Source organism: Triticum aestivum, chromosome 5B (genome assembly GCF_018294505.1).
Source record: "Triticum aestivum cultivar Chinese Spring chromosome 5B, IWGSC CS RefSeq v2.1, whole genome shotgun sequence".
Classification (NCBI taxonomy): Eukaryota; Viridiplantae; Streptophyta; class Magnoliopsida; order Poales; family Poaceae; genus Triticum; species Triticum aestivum.
In genome coordinates this window covers 60,219,169-60,235,380 of record NC_057807.1, presented here as the reverse complement: position 1 = coordinate 60,235,380, position 16,212 = coordinate 60,219,169, and the positions used below count along the sequence as shown (strand labels likewise).

At 42.1% G+C, this 16,212-nt stretch overlaps 3 protein-coding genes and 3 non-coding genes across 7 annotated transcripts; 2 read left to right on the top strand and 4 right to left on the bottom strand.

Moving 5' to 3' along the window:
- Positions 1-1,629: 1,629 nt before the first annotated feature.
- Positions 1,630-6,627, top strand: LOC123110408 (NAC domain-containing protein 21/22). Of its 2 annotated transcripts, none has more exons than XM_044530909.1 (3): positions 1,630-1,929; positions 4,407-4,669; positions 5,889-6,627. In XM_044530909.1, the coding sequence occupies exons 1-3, from the start codon at positions 1,743-1,745 to the stop codon at positions 6,357-6,359; spliced, it is 921 nt and encodes a 306-aa protein (XP_044386844.1). In that variant the 5' UTR covers positions 1,630-1,742; the 3' UTR covers positions 6,360-6,627. The 2 variants fall into 2 exon arrangements, with proteins under 2 accessions (XP_044386844.1, XP_044386843.1); XM_044530908.1 differs by having other exon boundaries at positions 5,886-6,627.
- Positions 3,617-3,691, bottom strand: TRNAV-CAC (transfer RNA valine (anticodon CAC)). The gene has a single exon. It is a non-coding gene; the product is annotated as a tRNA-Val (tRNA).
- TRNAV-UAC (transfer RNA valine (anticodon UAC)) lies at positions 3,776-3,850 on the bottom strand. The gene has a single exon. It is a non-coding gene; the product is annotated as a tRNA-Val (tRNA).
- Positions 6,628-8,728: 2,101 nt separating the features above from the next.
- LOC123115672 (CASP-like protein 1B2) lies at positions 8,729-10,687 on the bottom strand. Its single transcript, XM_044536782.1, has 3 exons — positions 10,403-10,687; positions 10,196-10,310; positions 8,729-9,323 (listed from the first exon to the last, which is right to left on the bottom strand). Exons 1-3 carry the CDS (start codon positions 10,642-10,644, stop codon positions 9,090-9,092), a joined length of 591 nt encoding a protein of 196 aa, XP_044392717.1. The 5' UTR covers positions 10,645-10,687; the 3' UTR covers positions 8,729-9,089.
- A 444-nt stretch (positions 10,688-11,131) lies between these two features.
- On the top strand, positions 11,132-11,219 carry TRNAM-CAU (transfer RNA methionine (anticodon CAU)). Its single transcript is given in 2 exon segments — positions 11,132-11,169; positions 11,184-11,219. It is a non-coding gene; the product is annotated as a tRNA-Met (tRNA).
- Positions 11,220-11,697: 478 nt separating this feature from the next.
- On the bottom strand, positions 11,698-15,404 carry LOC542922 (protein LOL2). Its single transcript, XM_044530907.1, has 7 exons — positions 15,110-15,404; positions 14,650-14,763; positions 13,441-13,563; positions 12,579-12,688; positions 12,415-12,492; positions 12,253-12,324; positions 11,698-12,139 (listed from the first exon to the last, which is right to left on the bottom strand). Exons 2-7 carry the CDS (start codon positions 14,759-14,761, stop codon positions 12,095-12,097), a joined length of 540 nt encoding a protein of 179 aa, XP_044386842.1. The 5' UTR covers positions 14,762-14,763; positions 15,110-15,404; the 3' UTR covers positions 11,698-12,094.
- Positions 15,405-16,212: the final 808 nt, after the last annotated feature.

The following is a 16,212-nucleotide window of genomic DNA, read 5'->3' as shown; positions in this document are numbered from 1 at the left end:
AAATTTATCAATCGTTGCTCACTCTGGCCTCTTGGTCTATGTGGTGAGCCGAAGATGTGGACCTAACCCAAGCCCACGGATTTCAGATTCTAACAGAGGAGGTTTCCGTTTGACATTGCGTGGAGACGGTAATCTTGTCTGGTAGAACCTGTCCTTTTATAGGTGTTTTCTAGTTTGACTAACTGCTTTTCTTAGAGCTCCCGCAATTTTTATTTGATGAAGCTCCAAAGTCCAAACTACAGACAAAACTAATGACTGGAAATGTGATATGAGAATAACCATAGAACCGTGCACTTTGTCTAACATCAATCTCTACTCTCTTTTTTTATAGGAGAGCCTACCTTTTATCCGACTTGTCATCCATTCTGCTTGATTTTACGCAACACCACGGTGAACCGCGCATATATAACAACCATAAATTAGTTGACCTCAAGTAGTGGGACAAAAGACAGGCAAGAGCAAGTCACCACAATATGATAACAAATTATCTGATGATGGTTAATTATCAGTGTTCCTTTTATGCCAGATGTTATTAGTGTTCAGCACATCATAGAGTATGCATGGTTGTAGCTCAATATCTTTGTATTTCACACAGCATATTTGGAGTCATGCTCAAAGAAGGTTTAAAATCTATTTTCAGTAAAAATTGATACCAGTCTTTGGATTAGGTACTTTGCATGACTACGTCTAAACATGGTTTAAGCTCACATAGACCACCTCGACTTATTATTAGTGCTGTTTTAACTATCAAGTAGGACAAAATTTATTGCATTACAACCACGACTGATTATCATGCTAGATTTATTTTGGTATATCACTAGTGTTTAAATTAAGAAAACATATTAAGTGCCATTCTGTACCCGCTCTGGTAATGCAAGTGCTGTCAATTTGGAGATCAACACGGTCTTGTAAACACGAATTAATCATTATTTTTGTACAATATGTTTATAAAAGATTGAAAGTACATTTTGAGAAAAAAAAATACATGTATAATTTTCAGTATCAAATCTAAATAATCGTAAATATATATATCATTAGTCAAAGTTTTGAAACTTTGACTTTATCCATGTTCAAAACCAAAAAGAAACTTCTACTTTACCAGAAAGTCTTGCTCTCCTAGAGAAACAAACTAGCTAGGGCCTAGGCTACTTCATAGTATGCCCTAAAGATTGACAAAGATTTTTTTTTTTTGTTTTCCTCCTGAAATGGCATTTAACATTTTACTGAAAGGAGTACTAGCTAGGATAGCCACACATTGACAAGTGGATCCAGTTGGTTATCTTTGGTGTTGGATAGCTAGCAATTCAGCCTTTTTCAGTTCCACTTATCCAAGATGATATTCCTTTTTGCCCCCTCTTTTTTAGAACAATTTCTTATTACTTTGAGAGAAAAATGTAGAAAAAAAATCTGTTGCTAGTGGCATATGCATATGCATATGCGTGGAGCTAGCTTGTGGCCGGTCGTCTCTTGTGCTGACATGGAAGCTGCTCCTCTTATTTGTGGAAAGAAAAGGCGAAATGGAAATAAAGAAAAAGGAATAATAGGTGAAGAGGAAAAGGCTTGAGGTAGACCCACCACCTAAACCACCTTATAAACCTCTCTTTCTTCACAAGTTGCGAACTCATGACACAAGCACAACTCCACCCCCCTCTCTCTCTCTCTTGCTTGCTTGCCCCGTTCCGTTTCTCTCTCTACTGCGTGTTCCTCTCTCGTCGCATCAGCAAAGAGATAGAGAGAGAGAGATGTCGATGAGCTTCCTGAGCATGGTGGAGACGGAGCTGCCGCCGGGGTTCCGGTTCCACCCGAGAGACGACGAGCTCATCTGCGACTACCTCGCGCCCAAGGTCACCGGCAAGGTCGGCTTCTCCGGCCGCCGCCCGCCCATGGTCGACGTCGACCTCAACAAGGTCGAGCCATGGGACCTCCCTGGTACGTCTCTCTCTCTCTCTCTCTCTCTCTCTCTCTCTCTCTCTCTACTTTGCACCGATGTGAAGTGACTAGTATTAATTAGACGCAATCAAGAATTCCTTGTACGATCTTGCATGGATGCATATCGATCGAGCGAGAGAGAGAGGACGGTGGAGAGAGAAAATGTGTCCCACATGCAACGTTCTTGGCCTTTTCTGTTCAATCCAACTTTTTTCGTTCCATCCCTTTGATTTTGTTCTCCTTTTATTTCCCCCCGTTGGTGTTGCTTCCGTGCTAAGAAACATGCCAAAGCCCGCAATGTGTTGTGCACATATAGCATGCACACTAAACTGCACCCTTTTGTCTTATCTCATTTCTATCAAGGACAAGATGAAAAAGAAACTCCAGCGTTTCTTCTACGCTCGGAGTTCTTTCTCCCTCATAGAAATCCAAGCGAATCTGATTTATTATAAACTTTCGGAACCGGAAACCGTCTTTGAAGTTTGAAAAATTAACTATTAATACTTGACTTGGAGTACTCTTTGAAGCTTCACAGAAGAATAGTTCTAGTAGGCATGCAATTGGCCCATAAACTGGAACTGCTAGTGATTTTTTCTTATATGTTCCATAGCTATTTGCAATCTTATCGATTGATCATGCGCGTGCATATTTTTTTAAAGGATCTTTGATCTTTGAAGTGGCAGTCTGAAACGGGGGTCGCTTTCTGGTTAGGCTCTGATAGAGGAATATGTCAAGTGGGGGACTTCCAAAAATGAAAGAGTTATAGCCTTTACCAATTCCACTTTGCTAGAAAAAGTGTGGTTAACTCGAATCTAGAATCTTTTTCTTGTCCTTCACAATTCCAGCTCCCCAAATCATTTTCCCACCTTCAGATGCATATGTAGTTTTCTTTATCTTCTATATTATGTGAAAGAAAAAATGATCTCTAAGCTTACGTGCGTATATTTTTAGTAACTTATCCTATCTAATTTGGTGTATTGTGCAGAAACTATTATTTCGTGTCCCCCTTGGTCAATGTATGATCTCTAGCTAGCGACGCGCATGCTGAGCACCATGTTATACTTTTATGCATATAAGAATAGAAACCTTTGATCTAGCTAGGGGGTAATATGCAGAAACTATTATTTATACACACCTATATATTTTGCGATAATTTGTATCGTTGTGTTCCAATAAGAATTCATGAAAAAAGTGCATATAGAGCAGGGATCTTCCATTTACTCCAAGGCTGGTACTGAAATTTCAGGCCTTCTAAATATATAGATCTTAGTAATTACACGCTATATTTATGCATACAATTTCTGTCTTCTAAATATATAGATCAACCATAATGTGTTGTAGACAAGACAAATAATGCTTGTTCCGGAAAAAAAAGATGGTGAGACGATGTGAGGAAAATTTTAAAGATCTACTTAGTTCACATGTGGTTCAACATTCCTTCTGTTGCTATTTATTTTATTTCCAAAGTCTATCCTTTAAATCTTTTTTTTGTGAAAATTCACAATTTAAATGTATGCACTACTTTATGGGAAAAAATATAATTTCAGCCTTTAAATTACTGCTGCACAATCTACCATCACCATTACCAAGTTCAGTAGGCAATTGTTTTTTCAAAGTTCAGTGGGAAAAAGGGAAATGAAAAACAGTAATAGTAATTCTAGAATAAACAACCCAGCAAAAAAGAATTTGGCGTCGTCCGGATTTGAACCGGAGATCTTCAGCGTGTGAAACTGACGTGCTAGACCAACTACACCACGACACCTTTCGATTGTGTTAATGCAACAAGCATATATGGTATGACGTCATCATCACCTATTTAGGTTAAAAAAGGAGCACAAAAAAATTGTGGCATCGTCCGGGTTCGAACCGGAGATCTTCAGCGTGTAAAGCCGACGTGCTAGACCAACTACACCACGACACCTGTACAGTTTATTAACGGATCGTACTTAATTTATTAAGCCAGTATTACCGGACCAATTATGACGTCACCCTGGGACGCGTGCCCTCTCCCTGTCTAATCCCGACAAACTGCACAATCCCATCTTGCATGCTCGTGGGCTCCACTGCAGAGGATCAGCATGGGCCATACACGTCTTGATTGATACATCTAGGATGGCATGTCTCCCTCTAACCTCTAGTTCTACCACTTGCTCATCGATTATTTCTAGTGGTAAATAAGCCGACTTCCATTAAAAGGGGCCAGTTGTGACAAAAAAAAGAAGGTGGGGGGAGGGTCGATGAGATCGACGTGGTCTGTTCCGTCTCTTGGATGCGCGGTTTTATCGAAACGTGTCAATGTCACCGTCAAAAGGATAGAACACATGATGGAGAAACCCCCGTTGTGGTACCTCAAGCTTTTTTAGGGCTTTGCCGTCGTTTATTTGTGGGACCAGTTTGATAGCTTAGCGGCTACTACTTCTGATAATATCTTTCTTTATCATGTTGGTATCTTTATACTATCTTTCGTTTCTTATCAGTGACTGCATCGGTGGGCGGCAAGGAATGGTATTTCTATAGCCTAAAGGATCGGAAATACGCGACGGGGCAGCGCACGAACCGAGCTACTGTGTCGGGATACTGGAAGGCGACCGGGAAGGATAGGGTGGTGGCACGACGAGGCGCCCTAGTGGGGATGAGGAAGACATTGGTGTTCTACCAAGGGAGGGCCCCTAAAGGGAGGAAGACTGAGTGGGTGATGCATGAATACAGGTTGGAGGGTGCACATGAGCAAGCTTCCAAGGTAATAAGCTGCCACTAAAACCCTAGATCATGCATGAAACAAATGAATATATCATATGTAATGTTCAGTGAGTAGTGGTGTGCAAAACCATCGATTGATTTATTTATTTTCCGTTATGCAAAACATATTCATCTGCATAGCTATGACCTAGGTAGGTACAAATTGGGTGGGCACAACCAATCGTATAGGAGATTTCTTGCAGTGTATAAGCTTGTATTTAATAGTTGTTTTCAAGTTTGACGTACTGTACACATGAGATGGACTTCTTGACCTGTCACTTTCTATTCATTTATTTATATTCAAAATAAAAAAATCCATCTACTTATTGGTTGCTACTTGCCAATTAATTTTCTAGGGGGACTGGTCATTTTCATCCACCGGTTTTGTTGCGGTAGACGTCCTATTTAATAAGGACTAATTTGTTCTAATTTTTAAAATAAATAAAAGGAAAATGGTGGGCTGATGTTAACATATAGTATTGGTTAGCTGTTATGGATAATGACAACATATACCAACTACTTGAAGTACCATTTTCTTTCTTCTCAAATAGTTCAATGATTTTTATTGTTCAAATAGTTCAATGAAGTTCATGTTTAACATTGTTTAAAAAGATAGTAGAAGCACTAAACTTTCTTGATGTTATGATTTGTCTTGCGATTAAGCATAAAAGTAGACACACCACCACATGGATGCAGTCACGCAAATGCGCTCCTCTAAAACATACTTACAACTGATAGAGACCAGGAATAAATATACGATTCTGACAAAGTTCTTAATGAATTTCATATGTAACCTTGTGATGACTTTGCAAACAAGTTGGTCACCTATAATCCAGGATAGTGAAGTGGATTAGTTAGATTCTTAGCCAGCTTTCTTGCCTAAAAAAAGAAGAAGATTCTTGGCAAGCTGCAAATAGGTAAAGCTTATCCAATCCAAATAAAAAGAGGTGACCAAAAAAAGTAACCAAAATGTAAAAGGTAAATCTTATCAATTCCCCAAAAGAAAAAGGAAAAATGCTTGATTGGATGCATGAACCAATTAGGGTTACATAGGATGGTCCTGTCCACATCACTTCACTGTGACAAGTGATGCACCCAAGAGCAAGTACAGTGACAGTGATCACCAAGATCTCATTCACATCACCTTGTAAGACTGCACCTACCATTGAACTACTGACCAATCAATGCTCTCTTCTTGATCCTCCATGTGTTTTCAGCAGGAGGACTGGGTCCTGTGCAGAGTCATCTGCAAGAAGAAATCAGGAGTTGGTGCCACCCCCAGGCCAAGGAACCTCACCAACATTGTCCATGGCACATCCACAGACACCTCCTCACCGCCACTGCCACCTCTCATGGACACCACCCTAGCACAGCTCCAGGCCACCATGAACACCTCCTCAGCCGCCGCCGCCGCCGCAGCACTTGAGCAAGTGCCCTGCTTCTCCAGCTTCAGTAATAACAGTGCCAGCAACAGCAGCTACCTCCCCATGGTGACAGGCAACAGTAATGGCATGAGCTACCTGGACCATGGCCTGCCTGACTTTGGGAGCTACCTAGACCCCGCCATGAACTGTGACAAGAAGGTCCTTAAGGCAGTGCTGAGCCAGCTGAGCTCCATGGGTGGTGAGGTGGTGCCGAGCATGTCTCCTCAGATGGCTGCTGCAGTGAGCTCTACTTGGAACCACTTCTAGGCGAATTTGCTTATTTATCCAGAAAACATAAGCAGACAACTGGCTAGCTAGTAGTTAATCTGCAGTGTGTGTGTGTGTGTGTGTGATGATTTCATATCAAAATGTATAATTATGTCTGTTTGGTGCAATGTTTCTTGAGTGTGAGTATTTAGTAGAGGACGCGGTGATTTTCTTTTTCTCCAGTCGATTTTGGAGGACTAAAACCCTGGAATGATTTTTTTTTTGGAGAACACTCTAATGATTGCTGAAGTATGTACATTCAGAAGTACAGGTTGCAGTGATCTGACAGATCAGATCATTTATGTCCCCCTGACGGTCCTTTTTTGTGTCTGGAATTCTGAATGTTCTTCCCTCAATGAACATCATGGTTGATTGAGAACGCATCCTCACTAGCCTCATCGGCATGCTTATCACAGTTCCAAAAACAAATTAATTCAACTGATTCCACAACTAATTCCACATAAATAGTACTGTGCCAGTATTGGAGCTTGTGCAAAAAATCAGAATCAGTCCAGATGCAGAACAGGTGCCGGTGAAATTCATTTTGAAAAGTATCATGGGACTATGTTGCGTGGTTGCACACACAATGTGTTACGATTATTTTTAATAACCATCCATGAGTCTTCATCATGATATAACATGTAGTACTACAATAAAAACTGCACCTCTTTTGGTAGTACGTGCGGAAAATAAGAGAATATGTATTGTGCACGCAACCCATTTTACTTTGGGATTACGGCTACTCCATCCGATCCACAAAACATTGACGTTCTAGATATAGTTTCGGTCTAAAATTTTACATTTTTACCACATTACTTTTTGAAATATTTTTTTTTGGATATGTGGATCTATGCATAGATGTGCTCCTCAAAATTCTTGTATATCATGTAATATTATTTAGGTTTTATAGTTATATTGTACTAGTAGAGGCTAACTCAAAGTTACACCTGGGAGACTTTGTCATTGTCGAAAAAATAGTAACTAGATTGGCGGGAGTATATTAATTCAGCGACAGATGCAAATTACAACACACAAATCGAGGAATAGTATTTTTTTTCACACAGTATGATACTAACATATTATTTTATTTTTTACCACAATACTTCTAAAATATCTTTATTGAGCGTGTAGAAATGGTATGCGTAGATTTCCCCCTCGAACTTTGTTATACTATAATATTTATTTATATGTTTTATTATTATATTATAGTAGAAACTAACGGTCAAAGTTACACTTTCGGAGATCTTGTCAATGTGCAAAACGTCATAGTTTTCATTTGAGGGTTCATTATTTTGCGGATCACCAGCGATATTTATGCAATTGACGACACACAAACTGAGGAACAGTATGCTGAAAGGCCCTGTTTTTCTTTCAGTGCCCTGTTCTTCATATGCTGGCCAGCTCCATGAGTGAGAGTGACCACCCTTCTCTGCTTGATGGCACCTTTCAGGGTACCTCATGTCATGAATACTAGTACCATATGCGTATAGCAACAAGTCTTGTACATCCATACCAATAATGTGGAAAGAGTAGAGTGCAGAAACAAAGGACAAGCGCGAACCAACCTGTGGTTGGATGGTTAGAGGTGCCTACGGTGACTTCATAAATTTCAAGATGATATGCCGGCTCAGTCTTTTGGAGGTGCTCATAGGTTTAGGGTGTGCGTGTGTGCGTTTATAGGGATGAGTGTATGCGCGTGTATATGAGCGTTTGTGTCTGTACTGTGTTTAAAAAAAACAAAAACAAAGGACAAGCTGTGAATCTAGGCAGCTGCTAGGTAACCCTATCTGCTCTTATCTTTACACATGATTTATTTACTTTTAAACATATTAACACATGATTTATGGTCCCAAATTTTATGTTATTTTTTACTCAAACCGCTCAAATTTCAGAAAAGTTTAATGATCTTGAAGCTAAGTAGATAATATTAAACGCAGACAGAAGGATCACTACCAATGTATAGACTAAATTGAACTGAAGATAATGCAAATTTTATCACCTAATACTAGTTCTTTTTAAAAGGAAAAATCCATGGCAACTCAGAATTATGACTAGGTTGTGGTTGTCATAGATTGTTAGGCTGATGTGCTGCACCGGTGGTAATCACTTAGCTCCTAGTTGCATGTTGACTGAATTTTTGCGGAGATGCCTGGTAGGCTCACATGCATGTGCTCCTTCTCCGATAAATCTACATCAACTGACCAACTCCTGAATTTTTGCCCCATTAAGTCCATAACTAAGGCTGGTGCTGGATGCATCATTTCAAGCAACTCCAAACAACTTCACTATTCAGGTAATAAAACAAGGGTTCCATGCAGTACAACAGGTACAAACTGTTGTGAAAGACCAAACCTCACCAGACATACTTCTCGAACGATGCGATGTATCATCCAATTGAGCAAATGCGGCCAAATGCCGGGACAGTTGTGAGTACTGGTTTACAACCACAAAGTAGTAGAATTGAATGGTGCAACAACTTGATCTAATGTAAGAGCTGATCTAGTTAAAGCCCCATAACCAACCAGGGCTTATCTGCCTGCACATTTCAGGCCAGGCAAGGTGATATACAGTTGTACACCAAATTCAGCACACTTGCAGCCTTGAGCACACTTCCTCCTGAGATCCAGCTCCCACATGCAACCATACTGGCTCACATCACTTCACATCCCAGTGACATAAGCAGTGTAGTGTACTCTTGGGTATCAGCTGTCTGAGCTGAGGTACTAGTGCTCATTGGCCTGCGACGACGGCACGGGGAGAGTTGGCTGCAGCTGAGAGCAAGTTCATGGCTAGCATGAGCGCAACGCCGACAAACGAGAACACGAGAGATACACCTCCACGGTTGCAGAAGGAACCAAATTTGTTGCATATCGGGTTCCAACGCGTGTGCAAGTTACCATTCTTGCCTAACTCGGCCATCGAAGCCGCTGTCGCGGCACCGGTGGCCAATAGAACCATGATTACCTGGGACATTGACAGCACAAGGAGGAAAATATATCATGTGTTGCCGTCCGTTAATACTGGTTTGAAATTTGCCAGATGTGCCACAGTAGTAGGTGCCTACAATACAAAGTACAGCACCAGCAGTTTCACTCAAGCCACTGGTTCTGGATAGTTGCAAAAAGATTCTTGATTAGATCGAGTGCTGTGTTTTTATAGTAGCACCGTCATAAGGCTCGAAACTTATCAGATATCCCTGGATTGTGTAGGAGCATCTAAATTTAAGATCAATACACTTAGTCTAAGTTGGTTACTCCACTAAAATATTTTTGTGAGAAACAGTCCAAAGATACTCTGATGGAAGTGTGACACTACTACTGGATGAGGTTTTGTATAAGTAATGGCCAGTACAACCATGATTATCTTATTTGGGACACTGAAAGTGCAAGGAGGAGGAAAAAAATATCATGTGTTTGCCAGATATGCTACAGTACTAGGTGTCTACAATACAAGTGCAGCACAGCACCAGCAGTTTTTCACTCAAGCCACTGGTTGTGGATAGTTGCAAGAAGATTCTTGATTAGATTGAGTGCTGTGTTTTCATAGTAGCACCAACAGAAGGCTCCAAATTTGTCAGATCTGCCTGGATTGTGTAGGGAAAACTTCATTTAAGATCAACACACTTTCTTAGATTGAGTTGGTTGCTTCTCTCGTAGATCTATTCGATATCCGCGCTACTAAAATATGTTTATGAGGAACAGTTCAAATGTACTTACTCTGATGAAAGTGTGAAACTACTACTGCGTGAGGTTTTCTTTGAGTAAATAATGGCCAGCTTATAGATAATTTTAAGTGTCATTTAGTCGGTAAATTATGATTAAGAGAAAAGAAATTACCATGTCCATCCTATGCACTACCAAATGCTGGGCCCTTCCCTGGACAATACACCTTCTGAGGAGCAGCACCACCAGGTTATACAGACTGGCAATGCTATTGGCTATGACAAAGTACCTGCAAAATCGACGGTTTACCGTCACAGAGACAACATGTCAGTAAATTTCACAGGTAATGGCAGCAAGCAAGCAAAGCAAGGAGGGCCCTACACAAACGCAGGCGTGTCGCTGAACTTGGCAGTGAAGGTCTGTCTGAGCGGCCTGGTGCCCACAATGGCCACCACGGCAGTGTAGGACTGCCTGTTGAGCCCCATGACCACCGCGGCCACCGCCGTCGCCAGGACCGCCGCCGCTCGCAGCAGGACCGGGCGCAGGCCGACGAGCTTGTCCTTGAGCGAGCACAGCTCCGCAGCGGCGATGGCAGGGGGCTTCTTGCCATGCTCGAGGTCCATTGGGTGCCTCTGAAGAAGAACGTCGGGAGGTTTGGGGTGATCGGAGCTGGTGCTTTTGGAAGGGAGATTATATGCTGGTATAATGGTGACCCCAAATTTGAGGTGATCGGATCTTGCAAGTTTGGGCGACTTACCAAACCTCAAAACCGTAAATTATGGGCTACCTTGTTTCTACTTCGCGAGTAAGCTCGAGTGGCCGGTCAAGAAAAGATGTTTCTTTTTAGAGTCGTTTGAGACTTGTGATACGGGTAGAAAGTGAAGTGCCAAAGAAGAGCATTTTTTTGCAGAGGAGTTTGCATCTCGATCATGACAGGAGGAGCGTGGAGTGAGGGCAATCCGTGGCACACTTCACCGGGAGAGGATACCAGTTTCCTGGTTAGGTACATCTAACATGAGAAACTATATGATTTGATCTTGCTTTTTAGACAAGATTTGTTTAACATTTAGTAATGTATAAATAAATTCACATTACCAGCAAAACACCAGAGGGGTGGTGGCGCAGTTGGCTAGCGCGTAGGTCTCATAGCTAGACGTGAGTGATCCTGAGGTCGAGAGTTCGAGCCTCTCTCACCCCAAATTTTTTTGAAAATTTAACTTTTGTATAGCGTTCCATTTTCGACGCCCGTTTGTCTTATTTCTTCTTTTGCCTGAGCTCCTAGCTATTTTTCTAAAGTACCCAAACATCCCGATTTTCAGTCAACAGTTTGCGATAATACAAAAAAAAGTTTTTTTAGATAAAAAAGGTTTGACTTTAATATTTCACTTTTGTGATTACGCATGTACCACATTCCTTATTAACTGACCACAACATATATGGCATGTGTAAGAGGGACATTATTCAGAAAATAACATTTCAACACCACAGCCTGTCCTTTTTTTTACGGAGCAAACATGGACTTGAACATGAATGATTGCACTTTATCTCTACGGTTCCCTTCGCCCCAGTACCATGTCAGGTACGGTGTATAAATACCAACTACAAATACACGTACAATACAAACATGCACGTATGTAGAGATGTACGTGAAATAAAATACAGCCTTCAAAGAATTATTCATCACAATAATTACCGTCGTTTAATTACCAATCATCAACAGGTGGGGCCAGTCATATGCAAAGTTATTTGCTGTTTATTCATCCACAACGAGAGGCACCTTCAGGACAGGACACAGGACAGGACAGAGAGGATTTGATCACACAGTGAGGTCTGACAGTGCCCACATTTTACATACAAAAGAATCAAGGGGGTAAGCAAAATACAGTTTTGTCCATATTATCCACACCCGCACTCTCTTTTTTTGTTGGCGCGGTCCGTTTACGCGCTTCCGGTTTTTCTTGTACGCAACCGATCGGTCGATCACCAGACAGGAGTATAATACAAAGTGTTCCCAACTCCAGATTATAAGACATAGACCAGGGCCGCACTTGGTACAAGCGCTGGCATGTTTTGCTACTTTTTCCCGCCGGATGTAACCCCGACTACGACGTTGCTCACCTGTTGAAAATGTCAACGGGTGGTGTGAGCAATGCGGGATAGCTTCACTGGGCAACACAAAGTACGAATGCAGATTGATTGGAAGGCGGTAGCAAAGTGCAGAGGCGGCTTACCAATTTCCCCTTGTCATCTACTGTCATTGGGTTTTCGACGACCACCGTTACATTCTGCGATTGAGCGGATGGCTGACCAACACAGGGGAACGGGGAAATTAGAAAGGTAAATCACCTTTAAATTCACGGTGAATGCTCAAATGGCTCATGATATGCACATACCGCAGAAGTCGATGGGACACTATAAGAAATTCCGTTTGGTGCATGCATTGTAGGTGGCAAAGGTCTCACGGTGTTCATCTGGGATACAAAAATAAATAGGTTAAAATCAGCCGGTTTCACTAAGCATTTGCAGCACAAAGAGATCCAAAGAAGATATGACTTACTCCAATGTTTGTAATAAAATTGCAGATAGCACATTTGACCGAAGATGCTCCATATGGATACATTAACACCGTTTGGCACTGGCCACAGTTCACATGAGCTATACTATTCACTGCACCATGAACAGATAGAATTCGTCAAGTGGAGAACAGATAAATAGAACACATATGATAGACACACAAAGGGAGCTTAAACATGCATCAGACATAGGAACAGAGAAGGGAGAACATACTAAAATGTTGACATTTTATTGTCTTTTCATTACATCCTTCTTAATCAGATTAATTTAACAGTACTGCAGAAAAAAGAAGCCATGCACACGCACAACGGTAACAGAGACAAGCAATACATGCCAACTTTCCAGGATCATACATTGCCAAATCCACGGAGCACATGACATAAGGTGAAAATATAATCAACTTGCCCGCAGAGAAATAGTTGCTTGAGCAGCATGGGTGATGTTTGACTACTTTCCAGTATTGATTTTGAAGGCTGGCCTTGACTTTATGACCAATAAATCCATAAATGCAGGGTTTGTGATATAAAAACAAAACAACCAGCAATGCACTATACCCCATAAATACTGTCTTATATTTACAGCTTGAGACAACATGAAACTGCTGCGATCAAACTGCTAGAAAATCAGGTAACTTCAAGCTATACGAAGTTTCTGCTAATCTAGCTACACCTGGGGTAAATAATGATAATACTTTCCTAAGGTATTGTAGCATCAACTTGAACTCTCCTGGGTTCTATGCCCGAGTAACCCTTTCTGAATTTATTGAACAGATATTCCATTGATAACTACCATTTCAACTTACAAGCTCAAGGATCTACAGAATAATTTGACACATACATCAGTACCTGGCGGTGCTGGTCTGGCAAGGTTGACTGTATCACAACATGAGCATCTGACAGTAGTTGCATTGCGAGTATACATCAATAAAGTTCGACAGCCGACGCATATAAGCTGAGCCATTTCCATTCCTGCAGAAGAAATTTACTCACCTTTTCATAAGCATGCAACTAGATATCTGAAGCACTACCGACAAACCAAGAGTGAACAACAGTATGCAGCTACAAGGCTAGGAATGGGTAAAAGATAGCCCACTGTCCAATTTCAAATGCATGGGCTGACCCGTTTTAATGAACACAATAAAACATGTACATAGTCACTAAAACACTTGATATATGATGATAAGGCATAAAAGATAGAACATCACAATGGAGGATAAATCTGCCCAGAGAAAGCAAGGAAGAGGCGTCACACATGGCAAAGCAGACCATACACCCAATATACATGGCAAAGCAAGGAAGATGTATCTAATGTAGACAACAAGACTGTTTAAGCAATGGCAGCTAGATTAGAAGGGTTCTATCAGCTACTATTTTTTGTTAAAATGAACCAATATGGATTAAACCAGAAGACAAATTTGTAAGGGAACTGAGCATAAGTGGGTTGAAAGTACACAAAAGTAGGTAGATGGATCAAATAAGGAAGGGAAAGTTCATGTTTCTGCCACCAGTCACCCAAAATGTCATATCAGCACCCCCAGTCCAATGATCTAAAGGGCAATTATAGGAAAAATCCCCACGGATTCAAACCCTCCATGATTCCTATGGGAAAATCTACAATCAAAATAGGCTCTTAGTAGCAACCTCAATCTTCTGAACCCCACGCCATACTGATCGAATTTAACATTTCTCTGGGTAGTGCACCACACGATACAGCATTGATCGATCCACCAAACAGTGCGAACCACAGTTGATGAATGCGCATGTTAAGCTAGTAGAATCAAACCTAGAAATGGACAGCACATTCTAGGAATCCATCTACTATCTTAGGCTATAAAATTGGTATGTGAGGTTTCCCTTAACCTGCTATAGGATAAATTACTCCAAGTGTGTCCCTCCTTCATTTCCCTACCCATTCATCAGCATCCCTCTACTACATATAGGCATAGCATATGATCCAGAACATTATCAACAAAACTGAACATGACACGATCTTGTTTGCACCTTTTGTGTTCAATTGCACAAGTGGCGAAACCAGAGCTCGGACATGGCCGTTACCTGGAGGCGGCGCGTTGGTGACGGCATGGCACACGGCGCAGCACACGCTCGGGGCCCCTCTGGGATAGAGTAGAACGCTCCTGCACCCATGGCACACGATCTGGCTCTGCATGCCTGCAAAATTCCGACCAAGCCAGTCAAGCCGTGGCGTCAGAGAGTTTTCCATACACCAATCCGAATATGCTCTGCCCGCTGCTCCATCCGGATCCTATCGCCCAACGCATATCAGCACCCTGCTCTGTCGCAGGGCCGTCGAAACGCGATCAATTAGCACGGGGGCTGCTGGAATCGCCAGGTGAAGCTCCAATTTCGAGAGGACCCAAATCCTGCTCCAGCATACGCCCACCCTCTGATGTTTCCAGGTCGATTTCTCCAGGAAAGCGCGACGTGATCGCGGCGCGAGTAGCCGCGCCACCAAATCGACGGGGGAGCAAGAAAAAACATCGGATTCGACGCTCACCTCAAGAAGAACCGAGCAGCGAGGAATCCCTTGCAAGAATCGGTTCCGGGAATGAAGGGGGAGAGCGCCTTCCGCGGGGGAGGAGGGGAGGCGCCACCGATCTAGCTGCACACGGGGACCTCGAGGCGCTTCTCGCGGAGGGGAAAATGGCGGAGAAAAACTTATTGACGGGCAGACAGCGGCGGTTGTGGGATGGATTTATTTGGCAGGCGGACGAGAGGTTGGAGACGACGGAGAAGACCGCGTTGCGTCGCGTCGCGTCGGTCTCACTCTCCCCCTCTCCCCCTCTTCTCTCTTCTTCTCCTTTCCTTTCGTCACATGTTACAAGAGTCGTGGGCGACCGTGTCAATGAACAATATAATTCGTTTCCTTTCCTTTTCCAAATAATTCTTTTTTTTGCGGGAATTCCAAATAATCCTTGTATTACTCAAAATCAAGTGCTACGATCAAGACGAACAATATCAATGGCGTCGTCTGGACCCGATCCAAGCCACTGCTTTTGAAAGGTGTTTTATTTGCTCGGAGTTCCCGTTTGATATCCGATAAAGCAAATCTAGGTTTTCGCTTTCCTTGCGATGGGCCTGGAGGCTGAGGGGGAACATGTCAAGTGTCTGCCTAGGATCATGTTTTCTTAGGTTTATTCTGGATGTACAATGCAATTTCGTAAGTCATTTTTCATTTCAGTTGAAAAATGCAGTTGGATGTTTGGGATACTCATATTACACGGGGGAGGGGGGCTTTGCACAGAGTTCCATTAAGATTAATGGGTTGCTTCGAGATTTCTTGTGGGCACATGCATCACAAGTCATTCAGTCTTATGGTTCTTCATTATCTGCATATGGTCTTTTGTTCGTGCTTGAGATTTTCCAAAGTTCTTCATAACATGACTAGCTGAATTTTGACAACGGCGTATATCAGTAATACATGAATCTCGTTCCTTCAGATTCTCCTTGATCTCCTGCACCAGAATGACATATTTTGATCTGGTACTTCCTTCATTTTGCACCATCCTCACTGCTTCAAGACAATCAGATTAGATGTCTATGGGGAGCCTGATCCATTGCAAGGCCAACATAAGGCCTTCTTTGATAGTAAGTGTTGAT

Bases quoted from the DNA above. Each gene is read 5' to 3' on its own strand.
- LOC542922 (XM_044530907.1), bottom strand. From the start codon at position 14,761: ATGCAGAGCCAGATCGTGTGCCATGGGTGCAGGAGCGTTCTACTCTAT. The intron at 13,564-14,649 runs GTAACGGCCATG...TTTCTTCTGCAG, and splicing joins CACCAACGCGCCGCCTCCAG to GAATGGAAATGGCTCAGCTT. The intron at 12,140-12,252 runs GTAAGCCGCCTC...CATTTTCAACAG, and splicing joins TAGATGACAAGGGGAAATTG to GTGAGCAACGTCGTAGTCGG.
- LOC123110408 (XM_044530908.1), top strand. From the start codon at position 1,743: ATGTCGATGAGCTTCCTGAGCATGGTGGAGACGGAGCTGCCGCCGGGG. The intron at 1,930-4,406 runs GTACGTCTCTCT...GTTTCTTATCAG, and splicing joins CGAGCCATGGGACCTCCCTG to TGACTGCATCGGTGGGCGGC. The intron at 4,670-5,885 runs GTAATAAGCTGC...ATGTGTTTTCAG, and splicing joins CACATGAGCAAGCTTCCAAG to CAGGAGGACTGGGTCCTGTG.
- LOC123115672 (XM_044536782.1), bottom strand. From the start codon at position 10,644: ATGGACCTCGAGCATGGCAAGAAGCCCCCTGCCATCGCCGCTGCGGAG. The intron at 10,311-10,402 runs GTAGGGCCCTCC...TCGATTTTGCAG, and splicing joins AGCGACACGCCTGCGTTTGT to GTACTTTGTCATAGCCAATA. The intron at 9,324-10,195 runs GTAATTTCTTTT...TCAATGTCCCAG, and splicing joins TAGTGCATAGGATGGACATG to GTAATCATGGTTCTATTGGC.